The sequence below is a fragment of the Mesocricetus auratus genome, unplaced genomic scaffold (assembly GCF_017639785.1).
Source record: "Mesocricetus auratus isolate SY011 unplaced genomic scaffold, BCM_Maur_2.0 Super-Scaffold_15014, whole genome shotgun sequence".
In the NCBI taxonomy this organism is placed as follows: Eukaryota; Metazoa; Chordata; class Mammalia; order Rodentia; family Cricetidae; genus Mesocricetus; species Mesocricetus auratus.
In genome coordinates this window covers 58,527,010-58,554,232 of record NW_024429186.1, presented here as the reverse complement: position 1 = coordinate 58,554,232, position 27,223 = coordinate 58,527,010, and the positions used below count along the sequence as shown (strand labels likewise).

The 27,223-nt window shown below is 40.8% G+C and overlaps 2 protein-coding genes across 2 annotated transcripts in view; both read left to right on the top strand.

Moving 5' to 3' along the window:
• Ttc6 (tetratricopeptide repeat domain 6) overlaps positions 1-27,223 on the top strand; it is a 212,407-nt gene that overhangs the window by 26,644 nt on the left and 158,540 nt on the right. The gene's annotated exons all lie outside the window — the stretch shown is intronic.
• Positions 1,897-2,191, top strand: LOC121139368 (NADH dehydrogenase [ubiquinone] 1 alpha subcomplex subunit 3). The gene has a single exon (XM_040743046.1). It carries the CDS (start codon positions 1,915-1,917, stop codon positions 2,167-2,169), a length of 255 nt encoding a protein of 84 aa, XP_040598980.1. The 5' UTR covers positions 1,897-1,914; the 3' UTR covers positions 2,170-2,191.

Here is a 27,223-nt window from a genome sequence, read left to right as displayed (position 1 = left end):
AGGGTTTCTCTGTCTGGCTGTTATAGAACTTGCTCTAGACCAGGCTAGCCTCAAATTCAGACAGAGATCTGCCTGATTCTGCCTCCCAAGTGTGGGATCAAAGATGTATGTCACAATGCCCAGCGAGTTTATACTTTTGGTGGGGGGAGGAGGAGTTGAGACAGGGTTTCTCTGTGGCTTTGGAGGCTGTCCTGGAACTAGCTCTTGTATGAGATGGGAATCAATGCAATATGGAAACTAATATATTTATTTACCAGAGAAAGAACTTATACACAAGCAGGAAGATCAGAAGTGTGGCAGGCTTCCAAGAGAGAGGGCTTTTGATTTTCCTTTCTTTTTATATCCTCACCTGTTCCAAGTATTGTGGGCTCACCCCTACACTTGTAGACCAGGCTGCTCTGGAACTCACAGAGATCCACCTGCCTCTGTCTCCCAAGTGCTGGGATTAAAGGCATGCGTCACCACTGACTGGCTGAATTTATACTTTTTAATGTGACATTTCAAAAATCTACTATATATTTGGATCCTTTCATTAAATAGAAAACACTCATGTACTTTTCATTTTAGAATGGAAAATAAAAGATTTATATTAGTTCTCATAGATTACTTTTCTGTTAGCTGCCTTGGTGATTGCAGTAGATTTGAACCAAGTCAGAAGTTGTTCTCACAAAATCAATGTATTCTTTGTTGGATACAAGTGCAGTTTATTCACATGAGTTCTGTTTTGTTGAGATTGGAATTACTTGAAAAATGCAATGCTAATTCATTATAAAATTCATATTATCTTCCCTGTTGTTTAGCACAGATGCTACCCAGTAATTACCTCCAGTTTGTATTACCAGAATCCTTATTTTAAACTGTAAGTGGCAAAGTTCATGTGCATTTTGATCCTGAATGTGATCTGTTTTTACACTTATGGAAGCGGTTGGAAGCAAGGTCTGTCCATGTGAGGTGAAGTGAACAAAATGATGTTGACAATTATCTCTTTAGCTGGCTATTGTAACTTCAGTTATTTGCATATTAGGATAAAGGCTTCTCTTGCCTACTCTATGGATTGTCATCTAATTTAAACCTTTCACCTTTATTTAATGTTTACCTTTATACCCTTTGACATTGTACTGGCTGACCCAAGGTCTTAGAGTTGCCTTGAGTGGAGGTAGGGCAGACACTATCTGGATAGTTAAAATCATCATGAATTACTTCTTTAAAATTACAGAGTGCTAGTTTTTAAGGAGATTTAAAAACATTTTATATTCTTTTGGCAATTTCATACATGTATACAATGTATCTTGATAATATCTACTTCTAACTTCTCTGCTTCCACTCCTCCCGGACCCCTCCAGCATGTATGTTCTTTTTTATGTTGTACTTAGAACCCACTAAGTCCAATTAGTGCTGCCTACATGAACATGGGCAACCTACCAGTTGTCACACTCTGGGAGAAAAATGAGTCTTCCTCTGTGGATAGCCATCATTTGTCAAAGCTTCCTCAGCCTTGGTTGGACGTTTTCAGCCCCTCCCTCATCCATGTTGGAATTATTGACTAGCTTGATCTGTTCAGGTCTCGTGCTGGTAACCATAGCCACTGTGCGTTCATGAGTGCAATGACTATGTCATGCTCCCAAGACAGCATTTCACAGCACAGCACTGGTCCTCACCCTCCAGCTCTTACATCCTTTCTGCTCCCTCGTCTGTGATGCTCCCTGAGCACTGGGGCATTGATACTGATGTCTCATTTTGGGCCGAGTACTCAAATCACTTGTTCTCAGCACTCTGACAAATTATGAGTCCCTGCATGGACTGCTCCTCACTGCACAAGAAGCTTCTCACACCAAGTGTGAGAGCATCACTAGTCTATATTAAACATAATAGTTAGAAGGTAATCTGAAGGCCCTAGTCGCCTGCAAGACCAAGATGGCAGCGAGACTCAGCGCCTTCCTCAAGAATGCCTGGGCGGAGCATCCGGTGCTGGTGGTGTCTTTCTCAGTCTGGGGCCTCGCTATAATTATGCCCATAATCAGCCCCTACACCAAGTATGCCACCATGATCAACAAGGCCACACCCTACAACTACCCAGTACCTGTTCGAGATAATGGGAACATGCCCGATGTGCCCAGCCACCCCCAGGACCCTCAGGGCCCAAGCCTGGAATGGCTGAAGAACCTGTGAATAATACTGCTGATGGACTACTTCCCTGTTGCCCCCCCAATAAAACTGTGAAAACCAAAAAAAAAAAAAAAAAGAAGGTAATCTGAAAACATGTGTCTTTAGCAAAACAGTAGTGGGTTGCCCCCTAGGGCCCACGCCCTCCCTGGATATAGGCTTTCGGCCAGGTTTACAATGCCAGGCATGAATCGTTTGGGGAGCTGACTTTGAATCTGGTCAGAAAACAGTTGGTTACCCCAGTGACAGTCATTGCACCTGTGGGTGTATCTCTCCCGGTTGATGCTGAAGCATGCAGGTTCTACCGCTGTGTAAGTGAACTGGTGGCCTTTCTCCCTCAGCTGTCACTTTGAAAGCTGTCCAAAAGGGAGGCAGTTTTCAAGTCAATTCTGGTTTGGTTCCTCTGTGTCCTGTAACCAAAACATGCTGTGTCTTCAGCAATAAAATCTTCCCATCTAGCTATGGGAATGGCAGTGTCACCAAGAGGCATGGCGATAGAGCCTGTGTTGTTTTGAAGGGGATGCATACCATTTTTCAGTGATAGCAGGTTTCTTTTTAAAGCTTAGTATTATTAAATATCTTCCAATTTTCAATATCTTACAAAGTTACAGTACTTTGTCAAAAAAACCCCTTGAGTTATTTAAAACACAGATGTACACTATATAACAGTTGCTGACTTTATTTTCCTGATGGGACCAGTTTCTAATTGTTCTTGGAACATGCATTACAAAAGTGAATCGTCCGTTATGTTAGGTTACAAAGTAAGGATGTGAGGAAGGGAGGATATCTTTTTTTTTCAAGAAGAACAAAGTAATTTCTGAAGAATCCCAGTCCAAATCTTCCCCACAATGGTTGGAGCAGCATATGAAATCTCAATATGAGCTTCAAAGACCCATCCATGAAGGATCGGAAAATGCTTGCAGAGGAGGCTGATGCTGAGGAGGAAGATGGCTCTGTTGTCCGTTCCCATGCTCCCCAGCTGGGAAAATGGAAATCGAAAGTTTATTTATTGTCTTTTAAAGTTACGAATCTAAGCCAGCGGGTTTGTCGTGGGTTTCCATAACACCCTTTCTTACATCCTTTGCATTGGCTGATCCCTCCCTTACTGCATTCTCTCCCATCACCTGCTCTCAGACCTGCCCAAGCCTTTAACAAGGGGATTTTGTTGGCAGCCTCCAGTGATGACTTTCATTTACTTTGTGAAAAACTAGAGAAAAAACAAAGCCCATAAAAGTGAAAACATGTAAGGGATAATGAGGCTAAGAGAAATATGGCTGCCTCGACAGCAATTTGAATCAACCACATAGCCCAGGTCAGGTCCACATCAACTTATTATACATGAGGAGATTTTTAGTTTTTTATTACTGGAAAGTACAGTGTTTGGTTGCTGTTAAAGTCAGCTCTCCTGTAACTCTAAACAGCCTGAAGCTAGGCAGCCAGCTGTTTTTGTTTTTGTTTTTTTTAACAGTGTTTGTTTTTAAGGCAGAATAGGTAAACATGTGGGTTTTAAGGATAGGTAGATAAACAGTTTTGACAATAAAACCCAAATCTTGAAAACTAGCCAATTACAATCACGGCCAAGCATTCTTATCCAAAATGAAAACAGTCAAACGACTGCATAGTGCATTTATAATTGTATTGGATATGTATTTCATCTTGGGGCTGATACTCTAAGGACACATTCTTACTTCATTTCGAGCTGTGTTGATCTTTGTCTCACCAAAGTGGGAAGGAATGGCTTGATGGAATCAGTCACACACGTTCTCTTTGTGTGCTTTCGTGATCATGATAGAATGAAGGTTAAATTCCATGAGAATGAAACACATCCTCATTTACTGTACTGCCTTTGACATGTTTTACTTTGTGCTGTTATTACATAGGAAAGAAATTTCAGAGCTGGTGATTAATTACTCATAGTGCATCTCAAACACGTTTTCCCTTAAAACAAAGTGTTGATCTGGAAGCCACACAACACACACACACACACACAGACACACACACATGCACGCACGCACACTGTACTACAGATAAGAAAATGTAGATCTCATTGAGGAAAGTGACTTTTGCTAGGCCCTGTGCCAGTTAGGTTGGACCTGGGACTAGTGAGTACTTCTGCCAGGAGGGCAGAATTGTTGCGACTTGTTTTCTGTCACTCTGGGATTTTCCACACTCTCCTTTCCTTTGTCTTCCTTCCTTCTTCCCCTTCAGTACCTGAAGACCCCGAGCTCAAACATTAAGACTATTTCTCACCATAGCCTTCTGCTTTTAGATCTCTGTGGTGCCAGACCTTCCTGTGGTGGGTTGGCCCTACAGCCTCTTCATGGTCACTTTGAGCCTAGACCACCCTGACCTGGGGAGAGTCAGCAAGATTAGATTTTCTCAAAGTTTTCTACTGTGAGTGGAAATGGATATGGGATGGGACTGGGGCTGTAACTCTTAGATATCCTCTAAGACCATCCATTGAAAGCATACAGATAGGAAAAATGACACTGGTCACCTCAGAAGTTGTTTATATAGTTACTAGCATGTACCATTCAGCCACATGACCCTGATTCTGCTGACCTCTGCTAGTTTTGTGTGTAAAAGATTAGATCTTTCATGTTAAACAAGACTGAGTAACAGGGCTGCTTGCTATTTCCTCTTAGTAGATATATTTGTTGGAAAGCCTTGATCTGTTTTTCTCAAACTGAATACCTGTATTTTTTCTACTTGGCTAGAAGTTAGGAGAATAAAAGATATTACACATATAATATATAATATTTCTTGTTTTGTGTGGTGAGTTAGGGCCTGGCTGGTAATTCTCAACAGATGGGATTGTGTCTTTACCAAGAATTCTGCCCCTCCCCCAATTCCAGGAGGGGAAAGTCAGTGCTTTAGATGTTATTTACATGACGTTAATGGATTATTGTGATAACTTTCCTCACATAAATCAACACATTAGTCATCAGAGTTATTCTACCTTGTTAATAAGCTAAATCTCTCATTCACCCACCTTTTAAGAGGTAGTCTGTCTTCTTTAGCCTTTATAGATGATATCATCAATGAAATTCTTGCCCTTTTTTTTGGCTCACTACAAATTTATTAGGCACCCAGGAGCAGATCATAATGGAGCAAGACCTCATCATTTCAGCTAGATTTCCCCTCAAGAGCATTTCAACTCCTAAGCTCTTCATCTCTTAATCCTTAGAAATAGTGTTATGAAGACATGAAAGGTTGAGTCAGCTGAGATACCTTTCATTGTTTTTATTATGTTATGGAGACCCACCTCATTGCATTGTCTTTAGCAGTCAATTATTCTGGAAAGTGATTACTGACTATTATTGTGGTAATGGGTTTTTACGTATGCCTATCTTGCTGCTCTTTGGGGTTAAGAGAAGAGACAATAAATACTCATTCACCAGGGGAATTTTGAAAATGCTAAATGTAATGCATAATTCATAGAAACTGTCACTAGTATATCAAATCAGGTTATCCAAGCACCACGTTAAAAAGAAACACGGAGCAAGTGACAGGCCTGACAGAACTAGTTTGGGTTAGCTTATAGATACAGATAACCAGGGAACCCAAAGTAACAATGGCTTAGACTACATCAAAGTTTATTTCTTCCTTGTTCAAAAGAAGGTCTTGTAAAAAGGTTGTGCAGGAGAGATATGGCATCTGGCAAGGTCAAGATCTAGATTCCTGTCCGCTGATAGCCCCAGCTCCTGTGATCCTCATTCCCACGGTCATCTTGAGTCCAATATGGCTGTACCAGATATTTATCACATCTGCATTCTTGCTAACAGGAAGCCATTGAATAAGAGAAGCACATGCCCAGAGTTGCTTGTAATTTTAGCTTATATTTTATTGACCCCAATTTTCAGCATACGAGCATATTTAGCTCCCAAAGAGAAAGGAAAATAAGATCATTGTTGTAGGAAGCCATGTGTAATGTGTAAATTTTATTGTTCTGAAAAAGGGGGAGACAAGTTATCAGGCAGTGTATTAACTTGTGGGTGCCTCAGTCTTCTCATCTGTACAATGGAGCTAGTAGTGCTACACAATTCTGTGAGGACAATATTATTTTTAAAATAATATTTGTATTGTGTTTGAATACACACACTGTGCACTTCATTTTGAGTGCATGGGCACTCACTGAAGCCCATCAGATCCCCCGAAAATGGAATTAAAAGTATTTACGAGCCTCCTAATGTGGATTCTGGGAGCCAAACTGGCTCTCTGAAGGAGCAAAGTGCCCTTATCTGCTGAGCAATCGCTCCAGCTCCAAAGTTATCCTAAATGAAGCAACACATAGTGAAAAATGCATGCATTACACTTAGGCTCTTAGTACTCATTGCTACATCAAACCCTGCAGAGCCGAATGAGCTGCATTCCCATTAGCAGTGGGTACCAGTGTGCTTCTGTCTCTCCACCAGCCTCGTGCATTTTTGATTAGCATTTGATAGCCTTTGAGTTTTTGCTAATTTGAAAGTTCAAAGGCTTTCTGGTACTTCTTAGTAGTGGAAACTGTCTTCAGAGGAAGCCTCCGGTGTAAGTTCAGTTTCCCAGAGAGCATGTCTGCAGAGCCTCATTGGGAAGGAGGGCCAAGAATCTAATTCATCAGGTCAGACTCCTACTAGTAATCTCTCTGCTATGAGGAAGTTTTTCATCCATTCATGCCACTGCATATTGGGAAGCAGAAATGGAACAATGAGGTTCCTGCTTTCTTTTGCTTAAAATCTAGAAGGAGAAGACAGAATAGACAAATTGACGATCCATTATATTATAGTCAATGAGTTAAGGAAAAATAGCTGTAGGGTTCAAGTGGCAGAGAGTGATGGAAGTTGAGAGTCATTTGAATAAGATAGTCAGGGAAGGGTCTTAAGAGACCAGGTCATTTGAGCACACATCTGAAGGAAGAGTGGGGCAACGCGTACCCTTTTGGAATGGGAAAGGATTGATCCAGACAGAGAAGGGCAACTGCAGTGTCCTAAGGCAGAAGTGTCCATGTGGCATTTGAGGAACCGGAGAACTTTGGATGGGGAGATGACATCTCAGAGGTAGCCAGAGAGAGCCAGTCCAGCTCTTTGTTCTTATTTGATATTTTATCCCCTTTAACGTCATGAATAAAGTTCATAGTTATCCTTTTTTCTATCTGCCTAATGATATCAGTATGACTTATTTGTAGCATGCAGGAAAAGTAAGAATAACTTGTAGAGAAATTCTCTAATGCATTTGTTACAGCTTTTATCTCCTTATAAAAACATATCTGGACTCAAGAATATAAGGAACCATAATTGCACGAAGGAGCAGAGAATGGGACAACAATGTAGACAGACAATGCTGTCAGAATTAGAGCATACTACAGGGTACAAATATCAGAATAATGTGCATGCAGCAAGAGAAACAGCAGTGTATGCCAAGACCAGTTAAGGACTTCTGAAATGGAAAAATGATATTTTGCTTGAATGAAAAAAATATTGTATTATTACATGGGACAGAGTGTCAAAGTACGTTAAAACAAGCAAACCACACAAATCTCATAGCTTGCAATCTTAACACATCACGGCACATTCAGTTTCTAGTAGGAAAAATAACTTATTAATAGATGATAAGACTACAGGATGGACTGGTAAAGGGGGAAATACAAGAAGATATGGAGAAATATACCTTCATGGTTAGTTTTAGAGGAGAATAGTGGGCTATTGGAAATTAAAAGAACAGATTTAGTACATAATCGTTAAAAATGAACGTTTTGTTAAAATCTCATCAACTAACAATAACATTTCAATACCGTTTCTTTATTAATACAATTCCATTCCTGTGTTTCACAGGGCTGCTAATTTCATTATGCTTTGTTCTAGACTTGCAGAATGGATTTCTTTATCCAGTGTGTATATTTGTGTGTAATTGCAGAGTGACACATATGTGCTTGGTAATGAAAATACTACCAGCAGAGTGGCCACAGCTGACACAGTGGTTCCATTCCTGGATAATAGTGTGTTTAAATAAGAAAACTCTTGTGCTTACAAATATGAAATGCCACGAGACTTGGCTTCATATATTTCTAAACTATTATATTTTACTGACACGTCTACCAGGACTTGTGAAAACTATGCAGGATGTGGTAGAAGACTTTGGTTTTTGTTTTGTATTTTAAAAAGTTTACTATAATCATTATTGTTGGTGCAGCTAACCTGTAAAGTAGCACGGGTTGATTTTGAACATGTTAAATATACTTCCAAATGGGTATGTTGACTAGATAGTGGGATTCATTACCCAGACTTCCCTGTGTTGTTTGCCGTACTGAGCACTTCTGATGAGGCATCCATCTATATCCAAAACATCCCAATCTGTATTATTTGCCTCTGGGGCACATAGAAGTAATTTGTCATTTTTGAGTCATGATGGAACTTAGTAAGTGCTATGAGAATCATATGCTACCCCGTTGCTTTGGCATGCCACACATCTAGTTTTTTCTTTAGAAGCTTGATGCCTGTGGATTGTCCTTGTGAAGTGGCCTCAAGTCATTTCTGTTTTCCATTCCCCATGAATGCATCTCCCTTTGGTTTCCTAGGGCTTAGCCACTGAGAACTGAAGAGAAGCCCTTACCCCAGGACTTCAGCAGCATACATGCATGTATCCCCTCCTCTGGCGAAGGAATTCAATTCCCACCTGAATTAGTTGTGAGTTTTCTCCCGTTCCTTCTGTTCTGTCAGGCTCCCTGGAGACCTGGGAACCAGGAAGAACCTCTTTTTTAATTGCTTATACTCCTTGGTAGCTCCCTTTCCCTGTGGCCATGTGTCCTTAGTAAGCAACCAGGTAAAGACAATGGCTGTGGAGGGGCTACAGGGAATCACACTTCACAACAGTCTCATAGTGTCCCCAGAAACAAAAATGAAAACAGAGCCTCTGGAGAGCAACCAGTTAGCAAAGATCACCTACAGTTAGCAGTGGAGTGGACTCCAGGCTCTAGATACACAACCACTGCTCTAGGTGATTCTGTACTGTTGAGTAGATATTTATAAAATCTTACAATTTAAGGTCAACAGCTTCCCATAATGTCTTCTAAATGGAGATTAAGCCTCGTCCGCAGTGATAGTTTGTGGATCCCTTCTCCACTGAGTAATTATAATCGGTGCTGAGATTGGTTTTTGTTTTGGTTATTTATTTATTTTCTTTTAGGCTGGGTTTCTCTGTATTGCTTTGGAGGCTGTCCTGGAACTCGCTCTGTAGACCAGGCTTGTCTGGAACTCACAGAGATCCACCTGCCTCTGCCTCCCTAGTGCTGGGATTAAAGGTGTGAGCCACCAACGCCTGGCGCTGTTTTGGTTATTAAGGAAGGGTCTATGCTTGCTTCTTTGGTCAAAGTAAAAGCATCCTATTCTCCCGCACCTTCCCTTACCTCTATGAATGCATCCCAGCCAGAGTGCTGGGAGAATCCTTTTCTTGAGAATGGAGGGCACTGTTTTGGTGGTCCCTTCTTGGTGCTGTTCTACAGTATGGCGTGCTACTCCCAGGTCTTACTGGTGAGCCAAGTGTGTGCCTCGCCCCTTGGTGCAGCTGTGCTTTGAACTCTTGTTTCCTCCTTCCCATTAGGCTGCAGCTCTCTGTTTTGCATTCATTTGTTTTCAGGATGCTTCAAGTAGCTCCTCTCCCACGGCTCTCCTCCTAATATCTTATTTCTGTTCTGCCTCAGGCTTAGAAACTAGGTAAATAAACCTGGCAATATTATTTGTAAAGTGAGAGTACATAGTCTCAGAGACCGGACCTCTGAAGCTTTCCTATGGGAACATGTGAGCCCCCCTCCAGCCCCAGGCCTTGGCTGACATGGCTTCAGGCCGCTTTGATTAGGTCCTGCTTCCCAAACTCTCTCCTGGGCCCAAGGCTGGCGGATGTCTGCACACCGAGTAGGTGAGGAATAACTGCCGTTTCTGTCTTCTGTGCTTATTGGGCTAGTACTGTGAAGATGGCTTTGTATTTGAATAAGGCGTATTTAGGGCACAGAGCTGTGGCGCAGTTCCTTTGCAAACCAAAATGAAAATAACAACCTCACAACCACAGAAAACCTTTAGGCCATTGGACTAGTTTAAGATGCAAACTGTAATATTGACCTTGGGGGATTTTTGAACCACAGCTGTCAGTTTAAACAAAGATCCAAAACTAATTAAGCATTTGTTGGTTGGATGGGGCATGAGTTTGAGAACTGGTTGGGCAACTTTTAAAAGTTAATGACAGTTCCCCAGAAAACAAATAGAGGTGCTCATATCTTATGAACATATCCTCTAAGACCAGCTGTAAGGTCTAGTTTTAGCCTTTTTTCTTTTCCTTTTTACGGAAAACGGTTTTCTGCCCGTGGATACACCGTATTTTGTGAAGCTAATTTCCGGACTGTCTCCTTTCTTCCTGCTCTCTTCCTTGTGCCCTTTCTCTCTGTTGTCACTACAGTTTATAACCTGGCTAGAGTTTACTGTCACTGTCCCATTTGAAGCTTAAGGAAACACTATCAGTGTCTTGGCTTTTAGAGAAACTTGAAAATTGTCATTAATTTCTGGATCATAGATAAAAATACTGAATTTTCCTTTAATTAGGGAGGTGGGCAGTAGGAGCACATGGCAGTGCTCCATCTTGATTCTGGTAATGCTGAGTGACGGTGAGTGACATGCTGCGATTCATATTTTAGAAGGAACACTCTAGAGACAATACCTCCATTGGCTTGTGGGAGCAAGACTTATAGCTGAATGTCTAAACTACATCCTTGGCGGTGTGACTACAGAGCAGGGCGGTGTGACTACATCCAGGGCCATGTGACTACATCCAGGGTGGTGTGACTACAGAGCAGGGCGGTGTGACTACAGAGCAGGGTGGTGTGACTACATCCAGGGTGGTGTGACTACAGAGCAGGGCGGTGTGACTACATCCAGGGCCATGTGACTACAGAGCAGGACGCAAGATAAATGGGAGCAAGAGACATCTGAGTGATGGACTCGGAACTTGGTAGTGGTGACGGCGATGAGCCACTCTGTCAAACTATAAGCAGTCACTGTGTTTGCATGTATAAACATGGATTGGGTCATGTGGTTCAAACGTGACATGCCCTAGCAGGTTGAGGAGTGGCTGAGGGTCAAAGTCCATCACAGCTAGAATGGCTGCTGTAGAGGGCGGTTCAAAGGAATAAGATGAAGGCTATTCCCTTTGTCCTTATCACTAGTAACTTTGAGGATCAGCGCATGAAGCAATGAACCCCATCCTGGCATTTTTATGAATACTTTGCTTTTGTGATCTTCTCTGTCTCCCTGGCCCCTCCTGCTGCTCTCCCATTCCACAGTGCCCAGGGGAGAGAAGACCTATGAGGGGTGGGTGGGCGAGTTGGTTGGAGAGAGAATGGTTAAAGATACCATAAGCAGTAGATTTAATGTTCTTAATGCCTTTTGATGCTTACATTTTGATATTTTTAAAATCTTGGTCAAATATATACATATTTATATAATCTATAAACATTGCTTGAGAAGTCGGTAACAGAACTAGGCTTATAGCAACAGTTCCTTATCAAGCATTTCTGCTTTTGTTGCGCCCTGCCTCCCGCAGATAGCTGTTTCTCAAAAAGGTAGCTGCTGCAATTCATATTTAATTTTATATTTACATACAGTTTTGTATTTCTACAGCATACACTATGGCTGCTAGTTTTTTCACTTTTCTGGGGACACTGTTGAGGCAGGATCTCATTGTGTAGAGCGAGCTGGTCTTGGACTTGAGCTTCCTCAGTGGCCTCCTAAGTGCTAGGCTTGCAGGCTTGTACCACCCCATGCTGATGCCAGCTTCTCCTTTCTCTCTGCACCAGACAGGGTCTTTTGCTCTCCCACTGTGGACTTGGACAGCCTGTTGTCTTTGATATAGCCCTCCCCATTTTACATAGTGCACAGACTTCCTTATCTTTTAATACCATGAATGTGAATTTTTGCATTTGCAGTGTAATTGTTAGGCAGATGTTATGGGTAACTGCAGATTTTTTTTCAAGTAATTGCTTTTCCTTCTGTATCAAGGATTGCAAGGTGTTTCTCCTGTTACTTGATTTCTTATGTGCATATCACTGATTTGTCACTGAAGACAAGTGAAACTATCTTTTGAACACATCTAGACCTATCAGGTAATCTCTGTTGTTCTTTCTTTGAGGGGTTCTCGTAAGCCTTTGGTCTCAGTCAGGCTTGAAGGCTCTCCGGCCTGCTGCTTAGTTAGCTCTGGCCAGCTATTTGGCTTCATGTGTTAATTGTTTTCTGTTTTCCCTCTTTTTTGACCTACTAGGAAGGTAGGAGATGTGGGAAGTGTGTTTGTGTGTGTGTGTGTGTGTGTGTGTGTGTGTGTGTGTGGGTTGTATATATGTGTGTTAGATTTTCACTTCTGAAAATTTCATTATTCTGTCTCCCTTAAAATAATAATAGCTCACTTGAAATAATAGCTTGGCTGGTCATAGCATTCTAGATTGTAAATCACTTTACTCTGATATTCAGATGTGTAGTTCTGTCTTCAGTAATTTTGCAGTTCTCATTTTTGGCTTTATGCCAAAGTATCTCTCCCTGTTCTGGGTTTGGAGAGAAGCTATGTGGTTGCACAGCAGGGTGAACAGAGGAGGATGTCTCTGATCGTCATTGTCCATTCATCCTTGGAGTTTGGGGTTTTCAGTTCCCTAACCTTCCTGAGGTTTTATACGAGGAACTAGATGGTTTGTTTTCCTTCTGGCTTTCTTTTTTTTTTCTTTTGTAAGAGTTGGTTACTTTTCAGACATGTTGGTAAAATAATAAGACAATATTTACATGACACTCTCTTGTCAGCTTAGCCACGTTTGTTGTTATTTTTAATAATGCCCTTTTATTTATCCATTTATCCTCTGGTGACTCACTACATGCATTGCAATAGTAACTTGCACAAATAAATAAACTTGTAGAATACATCTTGAGGTTCTTATTAAGTCACATCCAAAGCAAACTTCCCTTCATGCATTTGTTCATAACTGGGAGAGCACGGTCTTCGTACAGCTAAGACTACTAAAGGTGCTCGTCTCTTCTGCACATACTTCTCCTGGCTCTTTTAACTGAGAAAACGCTAAGCACAAGCCTAGGAAAATAGAAGTCGACACTGAAACTTGTTACACAGCGTACAGCAGCTCTGGGATTTTTTAAAAATTTACCTCAAAACATTTAATCCCATGAGCTTAAAAAATATCTAGTTGGTATACAGATAAAAGTTAAATTTGTTTAAAGTACACTCTCTACAGAAACATGGCTATGCCAGGTATTTAAGTCTTTGAAATGTTTTCTGGTTCATAGGGAATAATTTTAGATCTTATCATTGATTATGATCCACTAATTTCATTTTAGAAATCTTATTTTTCTTTTTGAAGTACTGAGGATTGAAACCAGAGCCTTTATATAGTAGGCGAGCACCACCACTGAGCTGCCTCCACAAACAAGTGTTTTCCCACTTTAACTTGTTCCTTAAATAATCTCTAAACTTTATGATTTCATTACCATGTGAGTAAGTGTGGCAGTGCTGAAAGTGAGGTGCTTTGATTGTCCTTAGGGTGTGCATTAAGTGTTACTGCTATTGCTACCCTGGACCTCACTGAATGCCAAACCACATCCTTGTGTGGAGTGTTAGTCTTACACTTAGCCAGGAAAAGCAAGAGTTATGCTCAGATACACTTGTGAGTTGTAATACTGTGAAGATAAATCCTTATAAAACATAACATGACACATATAGTCAGAGCAGAGAAGCAAAATGATCCTGAAGTGCAAAGAAAAATGCAAATAAAAATGATAACTATTGTCTCATATTGTCTTGCATTTTATTTTAAATTTTAATTTTCAGCTGTTTTTAGCGTATCAGAACCAAGCCTCACTGTTTTATTTTTGTGTTACTATTTTGCTGCAGTGACATGAGTAGGAATAATAGTATCTATAATTTCTAGGGCACAGGGATTAGTCAGGTTTATCTTTTAGAACTGCCTTGTCCCAGGTTGAAATGAGTGTTTTGTTTCCTGGAGCTTTCTGCTCTATTGGTAACAAAGGCATACAGTATCCCTGTTCTCAATTTTTGTTTTTCTAATTACTAACCCTGATTAATTCATCCTGACTCCTGTGCACAAAGGGGTCCCCAGAGACTTTAACGGGTACAAGACTGTGGATTCCCAAGAAATCTGGAGCATTCAGAAACACTAGTGTGACACTTCGTACCCCCAATATTTGATTCAAGGGCATTGAGAAGGGACTTTGCTACATAATCACTAGGCTACGCCTTTTCAGCCTTGTCCATCTCTCTTAACTTTACTTGTCTTAGTATGTAAAGTGAGAATAATGGAGGCCATGGCTGTGTGGGTTTGTTGTGGAGACATACATGAATACTCATAAAATGTTTACGTAGACCTTGGCATACGGGGTGCTCAATACTTAGTAGCTTTCATAGCTCACAGTATATTGTGTTCTCTTTCTCTCTTATCAAGTATTTGCCCTTTGTGAGTGAATTAGAGTTTTTTTGTAAATAGCAAATATCACTTATGACAATTCCTTATGAATAAAATAAAATGGGTGGATACTATGAAGTAAGATGACCTGGCATCAGAAATCCAGGTGTAACAGTTAAGAAGAAAGACTTTTTTTGTGATTGTTGAAAAAACAATGTACTTACATATTCATGCCTTACTCCTAGTAAAACTTTTTTTTAAACCAGACACTCATTAATTTATTTTTCGTAAGAAATTGATGGAATCTCAATTGACTATAGAGGATAATGTCTAAATCCAAACCATATATAACACATAACAGAGAATGACCCTCATAATTTTTCCTTGTCAGCTTCATTTTTGTCTTGTTTTTTGCCTTCCTTTAGTAGTTATATAAACCAGCTAAAGCTCGGTGGCTTTAAGTAGTATTTGTCATCTCAGCTCATTAGATTGACTGGTGTCTTGTATTTCAGCTACTGCTGCTGTGATGAAGTAACCCAACAGAAGGCACCTTAGGGTAGAAAGGGCTTATTTTAGATTACATTCCAGTTACAGCTCATCATCGTGGGGAGGTCAAGGCAGGAACGTAGACAGCTAGTTACATCCCATTGACAGTCAAGAGCAGAGAGAGGTGAGTGAATACGTGTCTCTTGCTTGCTTTCTTGTTCTTGATTTTTCCAGTGTCAGACTGTTCAGAACTCCTTTCCTAGGGAATGGTGCCACCCACAATGGATTGAGTCTTTCCCTATCAGTTAACACAATTAAAACAATTCTTTGGGGACATGTACACAGGCCAACCCAATTAGACAACTGAGACTCTTCTCCTACATTATTCTACATTGTGTCAAGTTGGTAATTAAAGGTAAACCTAATAGCTGGTATCAGCTAATTTAGACTATGCCTGCTTATGTGTTGGCTGCTCACCTGTTTTACTCATATATAGTGAATCAGTTGAAGACTCTATTATGGCTGCGAACTATAGTTGGGTCAGGTTTGTTTAATATATCTCCCTGGGACCATCATTTGACTGGGAACATCCATATATGTTTCCCTCCTGGAACCCATGATTTGAAAAGGCTTTTATTTCTCATGGTGACCTATAAATTTTCTTGATCTCAAGACTCAGAATTGTCTCACTGTTACCTGAATTTTGCTCTCCAGAGGAAGCCATATGGACCAATCCTGTCAGAAAAAGGAAAGTACACCTTTTCAATTATTAGTAACACGAGAGGAAAAGATGTGAGCACATTTGAAGGTAAACATTGACATCATTAATTAAGTTTACCATTTCAGCCATCCATTGGACTTTTGAAGTTTTCTCAATACATTATGTCTGTTTATAAAAAGGATGACATGAATCCTTATGGGTCACTCATATCAGGAAGACCCTTTCAGCCCTTATATCAAGAGGAGGCCTGGCAAGTTTTTTTTCTATTTTTTATTTTATTTTATTTTTTTGAGATCTCCTCTCACTATGCACCCCTGGCTGTCTGGAACTCACTATGTAGATGAGGTTGGCTTCAAACTCACAGAGATCCACTTGCCTCTGCCTCCCACATTCTGGGATTAAAGATGTGTTCTCTGTCTGGCCTGGCAGGTTTATTTTTATCAGACTGTTGTGAAACTGGCTGCTTCTTGGTCTTGCAACAATGGCTCTCCTTCCACTGTTTCTGTGGGCTCTATTACACTTTCAGCACTTTCTAGTCATGTTTCTGGTGCTTCCGGCTGAGAATCATCACTGAACTTCTTGATAGCTTTAAAGTTAGCAAGGTGTGGACAGAAGGGAATTGAGGATGGAAATAATGTGGTAGATGTTGCTGTGACTGTAGACCAAACAGACTGCTTTCTCTTCTGACTTGGAATCCAGCTATCAGCAAAATCATCCTCAAAAACCGAGTAAGCACAGCACCGTGTGGCTCATCCCTCCCTTTGGACAGAGTTGGGGATAAGGGGTAAGGGGGCAAATGTAAAGGTAGCTTTGTTTCTACCCTGCTTGCTATAGTGAATGGCATGTGTCACTTGCCCATGGGGAAAAAAAGGACTTGGAGATACACTCAGTAATCCCCCTACCACCACCACCACCACCACCACCACCACCACCTGGAGTGTCCTTGGTTCCATCTGGACAGATTTAGTTTGACGTTTTTATGAATCTATTTAATGTGTCCCATGCTCAAACCAACATCTAGTTACAGTGGACTGAGTTCCTTATTTCCTTCCTTCCTTCCTTCCTGTTTTGTTTTCTTCTTTTTTATTCTCTCATACATTATATCCTGACCACAGTTTCCCCTCCCTCCACTCTACCCTGTCTCCCCACCAACCTCCCCTGTTCCTAGATCCCCTCTCCTTCTGTTTACTTTTAAAAAAGAGCGGGCCTCCCAGGGATATCAACCAAACATGGCATATCATATTACAACAAGACCAGTCACAAACCCAATATCAAGACTGGACAAGGCAACTCAGTAGGAGGAAAAGGGTCCCAAGTGCAGGTAAAAGAGCCACCCCCACTTCCATTTTTAAGAATCTCATAAGAACACTCAGGTATATAATCATAAGGCATTTGCAGAGACCTAGTACAGACCCATGCAGGGTCCACAATTGTTGCTTAAGTCTCTGTGAGCTCCTATGAACCCTGCTTAGTTGGTTCTGTGGTCTGTGTTTTCATGGTATCCTAGACCCCTCTGGCTCCTACAGTTCTTCCTCCATCTCTCCTGCAGGGTTCCTCTGGCTCCTCCTAGTGCTTGGTTCCCATTGGTTTCTGGATGATGCCTCTCTCTCTGAGGGTAACTGGGATAGGCACTGATCTGTGAATGTAGCAGAATATCATTAGGAATCATTTCTTTGACTTTTACTTTTGCCTGTTGTGTTTGTTTCTACCCTGGATTCTGAGTCTGGCTAAATTCCTTTCTTATGACAACGTATTAATTAATTTTGCACCACTGCACTAAGATAGCTGAAGCCCAGAAACATAGAGGGAAGAACTTGATTTTGGCTCCTGGTTCTGGAGTTCGAAGGCACTTTATCTGGTAAGAACTTTCTTGATGGCAGAGTTGTGAGGTACCTTAGGTAACCACATAGAAGGAAAGAGGTGAGAGAGAGGGAGAGTCGATAGTCTGTGTGTGTGTGTGTGTGTGTGAGCACATGTGTGGTCATGTGTGTGTGAGCACATGTGTGGGCATGTGTGTGTGTGTGAGCACATGTGTGGGCGTGTGTGTGTGTGAAAGAGACAGAGAGAGAGAGAGACAGAGAGAGAGACAGAGAGAGAGAGAGAGAGAGAGAGAGAGAGAGAGAGAGAGAGAGAGAGAGAGAGAGAGAGGAGAGCATACATGTGCTTTCTTTGGTTTTTACATTTCTTGATTGGTTGCCTACTGAGTACCTTCCTGTATCAAAGACACTAGAACATGGGGCTGAAGGTTCTATGTAGGTATCATGTTCAATGAGTTGTGTGGGTGTTGCTTCAGCAATGGGGCCTTACTATAAGTTTGTGAAGAACAGCCCATTGTCTTGACAACAGCCTGGGTTGTTTGGGGATTTCCTTTTGGCCAACAACTTAATTGGATGTAACCCAGTTCTGGTACTGGAAGCTTCGTTTGTGACACAAGATGGCAGGTTGGGACTCTGTCTCCTTTATTTGGAGACTTTATTAGGCTTGCATTCATATTTAGGAAGTTTCTGTTGCAGTATGTTTCCATACTACCACTCAAATGTTCCTCATTTTTTAGCTGTTTATCCTTGCATTTCCTCCCTCAAACTCTATCTCTTCTTCCCCTCTACACGTTATCCTACTGCTCCCCCCCCGCCCCCAGTGCACTCATAAAATCTATTCTATTTCCCTTCCCAGGGAGATCTATGTGCCCCCTTAGTCCCTTCCTTTATACCTCACCTCTCTGGCTATCAATTATTTAATAGATAATGTCCGCATGTAAGTGAATACATAACTATAATACCATATTTATATCTCTGTTTCTGGGTTACCTCACTCAGGATGATTTTTATAGTTCCATCCATCTATTTGCCTGTGAATTTCATGATATCATTTTTTAAACAGCTGAATCATGCTCTATAATGTAAATGTACCACATTTTCTTTATCCATTCTTCTGTAGAGGGACATCTAGTTTGTTTCCAATTTCCAATTTATTATGAATAAAACAGCTATGAACATGGTTGAGCAGATGTCTCTGTGGTAGGAAGAAGTGTCTTTAGAATATGCCCAGGAATGATATAGCTGGGTCTTGAGGTAGACCAATTCCCATCTTTCTGAGGAACCTGGTTGTACAAGTTTGCACTCCTGACAGCCATGGATGAGTGTTGCCCTTACTCTGCATCCTCTAGCATGAGCTGTCAGCTGTTTTATTGATCTTAGCTGTTTTGGTTGTTAAGATTTTTGACAGTTTTGATTTGCATGTCCTGATGGCTAAGGATGTTGAACATTTCTTTAAGTGTTCATCAGCCATTTGTATTTTCTTATTGAGAATTTTCTGTTTAGATCTGTACTCCATTTTTAATTTGGATTATTTGGTTTGCTGATGTTTACTTTCTTGAGTTCTTTATATATTTTGGATATTAGTACTCTATCATATATGGAGATGGTAAAACTCTTTTCCCATATTGTAAGCTGGCACTTTGTCCAAATGACAGTGTCATTTGCTTTACAGAAGCTTTTCAGCTTCATGAGGTCTCATTTATTAATTGTTGATTTTAATGCCTTCACTTCTGGTGTTCTGTTAAGGAGGTTGTCTACTGTACCAATGTGTTCAAGGTTATTCTCCACTTTCTCTTCTATCAGGTTCATTGTATCTGGTTTTATGTTGAGGTCTTTGATATACTTGGGCTTGAGTTTTATGTAGGGTGATAGATGTTGATTTATTTCCATTCTTCTACATACTGATATCTAGTTAGACCAGCACCATTTATTGAAGATGCTCTCCTTTTTCATCATGTGTATTTCTCTCTGCATTATCAAAAATTTGTGCTCCATATGTGTGTGTCTGGGTCTTCAATTTAATTCCATTATTCTAAGTGTCTGTTTTTATGACAATGTCATCCTTTTTTATTACTACAACTTTTTAGTACAGCTTGAAATTAGGAATGGTGGGGTATCCAGCTGTTTTTCTTGTTCAGGATTGTTTCAGCTATCATGGGTTTTTTGTTTTTCCATTTGAAGCTGAGAATTTTTTTTCTAGATCTGTGAAGAATTGTGTTGAAATTTTGATGAGGATTTCGCTGAATCTATAGATTGCTTTTGGTAGGACAGCCATTTTTCTATGTTAATCCTATCTATCCATGAATGTAGGAGATCTCCCCATCTTCTGATATCTTCTTCAGTTTCTTTTTTCAAAGATTTGAAGTTTTTATCATGCAAAACTTTCATTTGCTTGGTTAGAGTTGCCCCAAGATATTTTTATATTACTTGAGTCTGTTGTGAAAGGCGCTATTTCCTTGATTTCATTCTCAGCCCACTTGCAATTTGTATATAGGAGGGCTGTTGTTTTTTTTTTGTGTTAAAGTTTTATTCAGCTTTCCACTTTGTGGAAAGTGTTTTTCAGTTGTAGCAGCTCTCCAGTGGAATTTTTAGGATCATTTATGTATACTATCACGTCATCTATAAATAAAACACTTCAACTTCTTTCTTTTCCAGTTTGATCTTCTGCTTTCTTATTTCTGTAGCTAATATTTCAAGTACTATACTAAGTAAATATGTGGAGAATGGACAACTTTGACTTGTTCCTGATTTTAGTGGAATTGCTTCCACTAAATTGATGTTGGGTATGGACTTGCTGTAAATTGCCTTTACTATGTTCAGGTATGTTCCTTGTATCCCTAATCTCTTCAGGACTTTTATCATGAATGGTGTTGGATTTTTCAAAGCTGTTATCTGCATCTAGTGAGATGATCATGTAGTTTTTTCTTCCAGATTTTTAAAAATATGGTGAATTACACTGACTGATTTTCATATGTTGAACCATCCATGCATCTCTGAGCTAAAGTCTACTTGATCATGGTGGATGATCTTTTCGAGGTGTTCTTGGTTTTGCTTTGCAAGTATTTTGTTAAGAATTTTCATCTATGTTCATAAGGGAAATTAATCTGTAATTTTTCTTTGTTGGGTCTTTATGTAGATATGCTTAACTATGGCCTCATAAATGACTTTGGAAATGTTCCTTTTGATGCTGTACTGTGAAAAACAATTTGAAGAGTACTGGCATTAACAATGTTCTGAAAGTCTGTTAGAAGTCTGCACTAAAACCATCTTGCCTTGAATTGGTTTTGGTTGGGATACTTTTAATGACTGCTTCTATTTCACTAAGGATTATAGTTGTTTGCTGCTTCTCTGATCTTGATTTAGCTTTGGTAAGTAGTACCTATTGAGAAAAATAATCAATTTGTTTTAGATTTTCCAACTTTGTCAAGTACTGGTTTTAAAAGTATATCCTTATTCTCTCAATTTCTTTAGTGTCTGTTATTTCCCTGTTTTCACACTTCTGATTTTGCTAATTTGGTTATTATCCCTCTGTCTTTTAGTTAATTTGGTGAAGGCTTTGTCAATTTTACTGATATTTTGAAAGAACAAACTCTGTGTTTTATCGAATCTTTGTATTGTTTTCTTTCTTTCTGTTTTATTGATTTCATCCCTGAGTTTGATCATTTCCTGCCTTCTACTCCTGGATGTGGTGTCTTATTTTTGTTCTAGAGTTTTCAGGTGTGCTCTTAAATTGCTTGTCTGGGATCTCTCTAGATTTTTATTAAGTCACTTAGTGAGCTTGCCTCTCAGAACAACTTTTATTGTGTTTGATAAGTTTGGGAATGTTTTGTACTCATTTTCACTTAAATTCTTTATTTCTGTCCTGATACAATTTTCATTCAGGAGAGCATTTCAGGTTCTATGAGTTTTTACACTTTCTGTTATTTCTGTTGTTGTTGATGTCCAGCTTTAATCTGTGGTGGTCTGATAGGGAGCAGGGATTTATTTCAATGCTATTCTATCTGTTGAGAGTTGCTTTTTGTCTGACTATGTGGTAAGTTTTGGAGAACTTTCCACAAGGTACCGAGAAGAAGTTAAATTTTTTTGTTTAGGTGAAGTGTTTTGTAAATATCTGTCAGATCTATTTGGTTTATAATGTCTATTAGCTCCAGCATTTCTGTTTGTTTTTTGTTTGGATGATGTGTTCATTGGTGAGAGTGGGGTATTGAACTCTCCCAATATCAGTGTATGATTGTCAATGTGATTTAAACTGTAGTAGTATTTCTATAATAAACTTGGGTGCCTTTGTGTTTGGGGCAAGGATGTTAAGAATTGAAATTTTTCCTTTGATGAGTATGTGATGTCCTTCCCTATTTCTTCTGATTCATTTTTTTGTCTATTATTTTTTGTCTTTTTTGAAGTCTAGATATTAGATATTAAAATGGCTGCATTGCCTCCTCCTTAGGTCTATTTTCTTGGAATATTTCCTTCCAACCCTTTACTTTGAGGTAACAGCTATTGGTGCTGAGGTGTGTTTCTTGGATGCAACCAAAGGAGGATCCTGTTTTTGCATTTGCTCTGTTTCTTTTTATTTGGATTTGAGACCATTGATATTGAAAAAAATATCAATGACTCATGATTAATGGTTCCTGCTATTTTCTTGTTGATGGTGGTGTGGTGTGTGTGTGTGCATGTGCACACTTTCCTTCTTTTGACTTTGTTATTCTGAGATTACTTACTCCCTGCCTTTTCGTAGTTGTTGTTATTCTCCTTAGGTTGGAGTTTTCTTTCTCGCACCTTCTGTAGGCCTGGGTTTTTGGATAAATATTGCTTATATTGGCTTTATTAAGGAATATTTTTTTTCTCTCCATCTATGGTGATTGAGAATTTTGCTGGGTATAGTAGTCTGGACTGGCATTTGTGGTCTCTTAGAATCTACAACACATCTGTCCAGTACCTTTTTACTATTAGAGTGTCTATTAAGAAGTCAGGTAGCCAGGTGTAATTTTTTTCTTGTCCGACTTGGATAGTTTTATTTAAAGTTACCTGACAGACTCAATTCTTTCCGTAGATTTCTGATACTTGGCCAAATTCCATGTCTCCAACTATATGTTTTAATTAAGACAAAAGATCCCACACCCTCCCATTTGGCCCCATCTTCCCTTTGTCACCAGAAGGAATGTCACATAAATTAGACCACTCATGCCAACTGCTGAGGCAGTCAACTCATGTCATAAGTTCTTTGCCCTTGAGTTGAAAACAAAGTCCTTTCCTTCTCAGGAACAATCATCTTATTTCTTTCCAGATGGCATAGGCAGAGGTGTAGCATAACCTATATTTAGGTTATACATCTAAGAGAGCCAAAAGAGGACAGGCAAACAGCCTGCACAGTTTTAATAAAAACTGTCTGGAGGCAGAAAGCATCAGCTCACAAGGGTAGAGACACAGGCACATTTCCACTGATGACTAAGCCTCCTGTTTTCACCTAGCAATGTACAGACTGACCTTGAACACCAGTGTTTCCATGATGTCATTTCCATTCTGTACCATTGGAAAACCATATGTACCAGGAATTGCATTTCCTTACCTCAATGCAGTGTCTTTACTAGGTGTCTTTGGACTAATGGGTAGGGAAAAATTAGGATATCATTCTAAGTAATTTTCAACTCATTTGCTTAAGGTGTGATATTTTTGGTCTGTCTAATTTTTTCCTTTTCTTTTTGTTTGTTTGTTTGCTTTTCAAGACAAGATTTCTATGCGTAACAGCTCTGGCTGTCCAGGAACTCAATTTGTAGACCAGGCTGGCATCAAACTCACCTGCCTCTATCTCCTGAGTGCTGGGATTACAGGCGTGTGCCACCACCAGCCAGCTAAACATTTACTTATTTTTAATTTTATGTGCATTGATGTTTTTCCATGGGTCCCCTGGAACTGGAGTTATAGACAGTTTTGAGTTGCCATGCGGGTGTTGAAGATTGAACCGGGGTCCTCTGGAAGAGCATTCAATGCTCTTAACCACTGAGCCATATCTACAGCTGTCTATTTTATAGCATAATTATTTATTAACTCTTTGGGAATTTCACTTTACACACCCCAATCTCATTCATGTCCAGGTCATTTAAGTCCCTCCTAATTCTCCCCTTCCCCTGCCTTATCCATTTTCTGAAAAAAACAAAACAAAGAAACAAAGAAAAACCACATGTTGATCCCCCATTTTTACAACAGCTCTTCATTCATCCTACTGGCATTGGGTACTGTGGTGTATCAGTACACCCCTTTGTCCAATCAGCCCCACCCACAAAATGTTCATTTCAATGACTCATTGGTCTTCTTCAAGGTCTCTGGCATATCATCATCACCAGACAGTCATTGAGACTGCTCTTGGATATCCTGCTATTGCCCTGAGTCATGGGAATCCGTAGGACCAGGAACTTCCATCAGGGCTAGTTCTGCCATTGCGGGGTGGAGCCAGATCTCCTGCTGCAGTGTCCAGCAAGGGGCAGGGCCAGGTATCCCCAGTCTCAGTGAGGGATTGGACAGTTCAACATGGTCCTTGAATTTCAATATGCATGGTTCCTATGATGCCCTGTGCAACATGGACCATGGACAGCATCACAGACCCTAGCTGCAGCAGGTCCACAGTCCCAGACATGGCGCTTGGCAGCACCTCAGGCACCAGCATCACCATGCCCTGGTAGCAGCACAGGCCACCCAGAACAGCATGGCTCCAGCAGCACCAACAAGGTCTCAGGTGGCTGTCCTGACTCTGGGTATTCACATAGTTCTCGGTGGTAACAGGAGCCAGGGACATCAACTCAGACCCTGGCTACTTCTGGGCCACAGGCCCAGACATGCCCCTTGGCTACCAGCACCATGAGCCCAGATGACACTATGGCTCTGTCTGGCAGTGCAGACCACCCAGATTGACCTGGCCCCTGCAGTGACATGGCCTTTGGACACCAACATGGCCACAGGATACAACACAGACCCAAGCAGTCATATGGCCTTTGGTGGCACCTGGCACTACAGGCCACACACATCAACACAGAGCTCAGTTGTGGTAGGACTATGGATGTCCTAATTCTAATAGGTCTACCTTTACATGTTACTTGGTCTTTTCCCCTTGAAGCTTTTAATATTCTTTCTTTGTCCTGTAAATTTAGTGTTTTGATTATAATGTAGTGAGGGAATATTCTTTTCTGGTCTAGTCTATTTGCTATTCTTTATGCTTCTTGTACTTTAATAGGCAATATCTTCTTTAGGTTAGGAAAACTTTCTTCTATGATTTGTTGAAAATGCTTTCTGGACTTTTGAGCTGGGTTTCTTCTCCTGCCTCTATTCCGATTATTATTGGGTTTGGTCTTTTCATAGTGTCTCAGATTTCCCTGATGTTTTGTGTCAGAGTGTTTGGGATTTAACATCATCTTTGATCAGTGTAACTATTTCCTCTATTGTATGTTCAGTGCTGGTGATTTTCTCTTCCATCTCTTGTATTCTGTTGCTGAAGCTTGCCTCTGTAGTTCCTGTCTGAATCCTAAAATTTTCATTTCCAAAATTCCCTCAATTTGGGTTTTCTTTATTGATTCTGCTTCCTTTTTCAGGTCTTCTATAATCTTCATGCTTGTTTGAAGATCTTTTTCTTGTGCCTCAGCCATGTTTGATTCTTTAGGTCTTGTTGACAGCTCAGCTATGGTGGTGGAATATTAACCTGGCTGTTGTTTATTGTGTTATTATACTGTTGTCTAGGCAACTGAGATTATAGGTCTAGGTGCTGATTGCTGGTTTTGGGGGCACGTGGGGTAGGGTGGGGTGGGGGAGGCATGTTTTATTCCTTGATTTTTCCTTTCTCTAGATTTTTAAATTTTATTTTATTTTATTTTGGTTTTTCAAGACAGAATTTCTCTATGGCTTTGGAGGCTTATCTGGAACTAGCTCTTGTAGACCAGGCTGGTCTCAAACTCATAGAGATCCACCTGCCTCTGCCTTCCGAGTGCTGGGATTAAAGGTGTGTGGATTTTAGGAGAGTGTGATGGCTGTGTTTTATCTGGTAGGAAATTTCCTGTGGACTTGATAGGTGTGGGGGTTCAAGGTAAAGTGTGTTTCTGGGTATTTTGAGCTGACACTTAGGAAAGGGCATAGGCTAGGGACCTGAAGGGTTTCAGAGGACACAGGAGAGAAGAGTGACTAACTAGGTTCTTTGTTCTTGGAGTGGGTTAGACTGTGAAGAGAGTTCACTCCAGAGTGAACTATAGTGCTGAGGACAAGGCTGGGCTGTGGATCTGGAGGAGCAGAAGGACAGGTGAAGATCTTCAGGTTACCTGCCTGAGTCCCTGGCAGGAATGTCCTTCAGGTTAGCAAGGGGTGCCTGCTGGAGTTGGTGACTGGGATAAAGCAGAAAGTGGTAGGAGGGAGGTTAGGGTGGGATTCACAGGAGGTGGGGTAGAGGGTAGGGAAGGCTGCTGCAGGTGTTCTGTAGCAGAGTTGGGGTTGATACTGAAGGATCCTGTCTGGGGAAGAGGGAGAGGTAAACATCTGCAGTCAGCCTGCCTAGTTACCTGGTGGGTTTAATTTTTTTTTAAAGACTGCTAGTGTTTGATTTTACCCTAGGTCCTTAGACTAATCTCTGATTTTTGTTCACTCAAACAGTGTCAGGTATGGGTTCCCCATCAGATCAGACATTGGTTGGTTACTCCTACAAGCTTTGTGCAACCAAAGGTTGTGGCTGGTTTGGTGTTTATGTTTCTCTTTTGGTAGCCTGCAGAGTATCTTCTTATAGCAAAGACACTAGAACATAGGGGTGAAGATTCTATGTTTAGGGAAAAGGGACCAGTCAAAGAAATACACCCTGAGCAGAACCAAAGAAACATACTTTAGCCCTGCAACCAGAACTAAAGAAATGTACCCTGACCCTGAAACCAGTGCCAAAAGAACACACTTTGTCCCTGGAATCAGAGTCAGTGAAGGAAATGCACCCTGGCCCTAAAATTGGAGTCAAAAAGCTAAAAAGGACCAGAGAAAGAAACACACTTTGGCCCTGAAACCAGAGCCAAATCTGACCCTAATCCTGTGCAGAAAACTAACCAATCCCTGAGCAGAGCTCTATCCAATCTGAGCTCAGCACTAAAATCTGACCAATCCCCACCCTGGAAGCACCCTGCCGTATATAAACCCTGTGTCTGTTCAGCTTGTGGCTCTTTTCTGCTACTGTGGCAGAGGACAGCCACTCTCTTGGATTCTTTCCTCCCAATAAACCCCTTCAATGAGCTTTGGGTGAAGATCTTCTTTTGTGGCAGGGGCGAAGCAGAGGCGACCCTGGGCAGAGCAGAGCAAGCAGGGCTGTAACACCTTTGCCTGGGAAATCTTCAGTTGGCAGAGCAGAGTTGTTACACTCTGCTCTCTGCTCTCTACTCTCCAGGAGCGGAGCTGAACTGCAGCAACTTTGCCCTAGAAACCTCCTGCCGAGCAAAACTGCTACACTAGGCGAACATCCCCAGCTTGAAGACCCTGTCCTGCAGGAGCAAAGCCTATACATTGGGGAAGGGCTGTAAGCTGCTAAGCTTACTACAACCTGTGGTAGTCCTTGGCTCCTGAGCTCCAGGATACCTTTCCATCTGAGCTGTG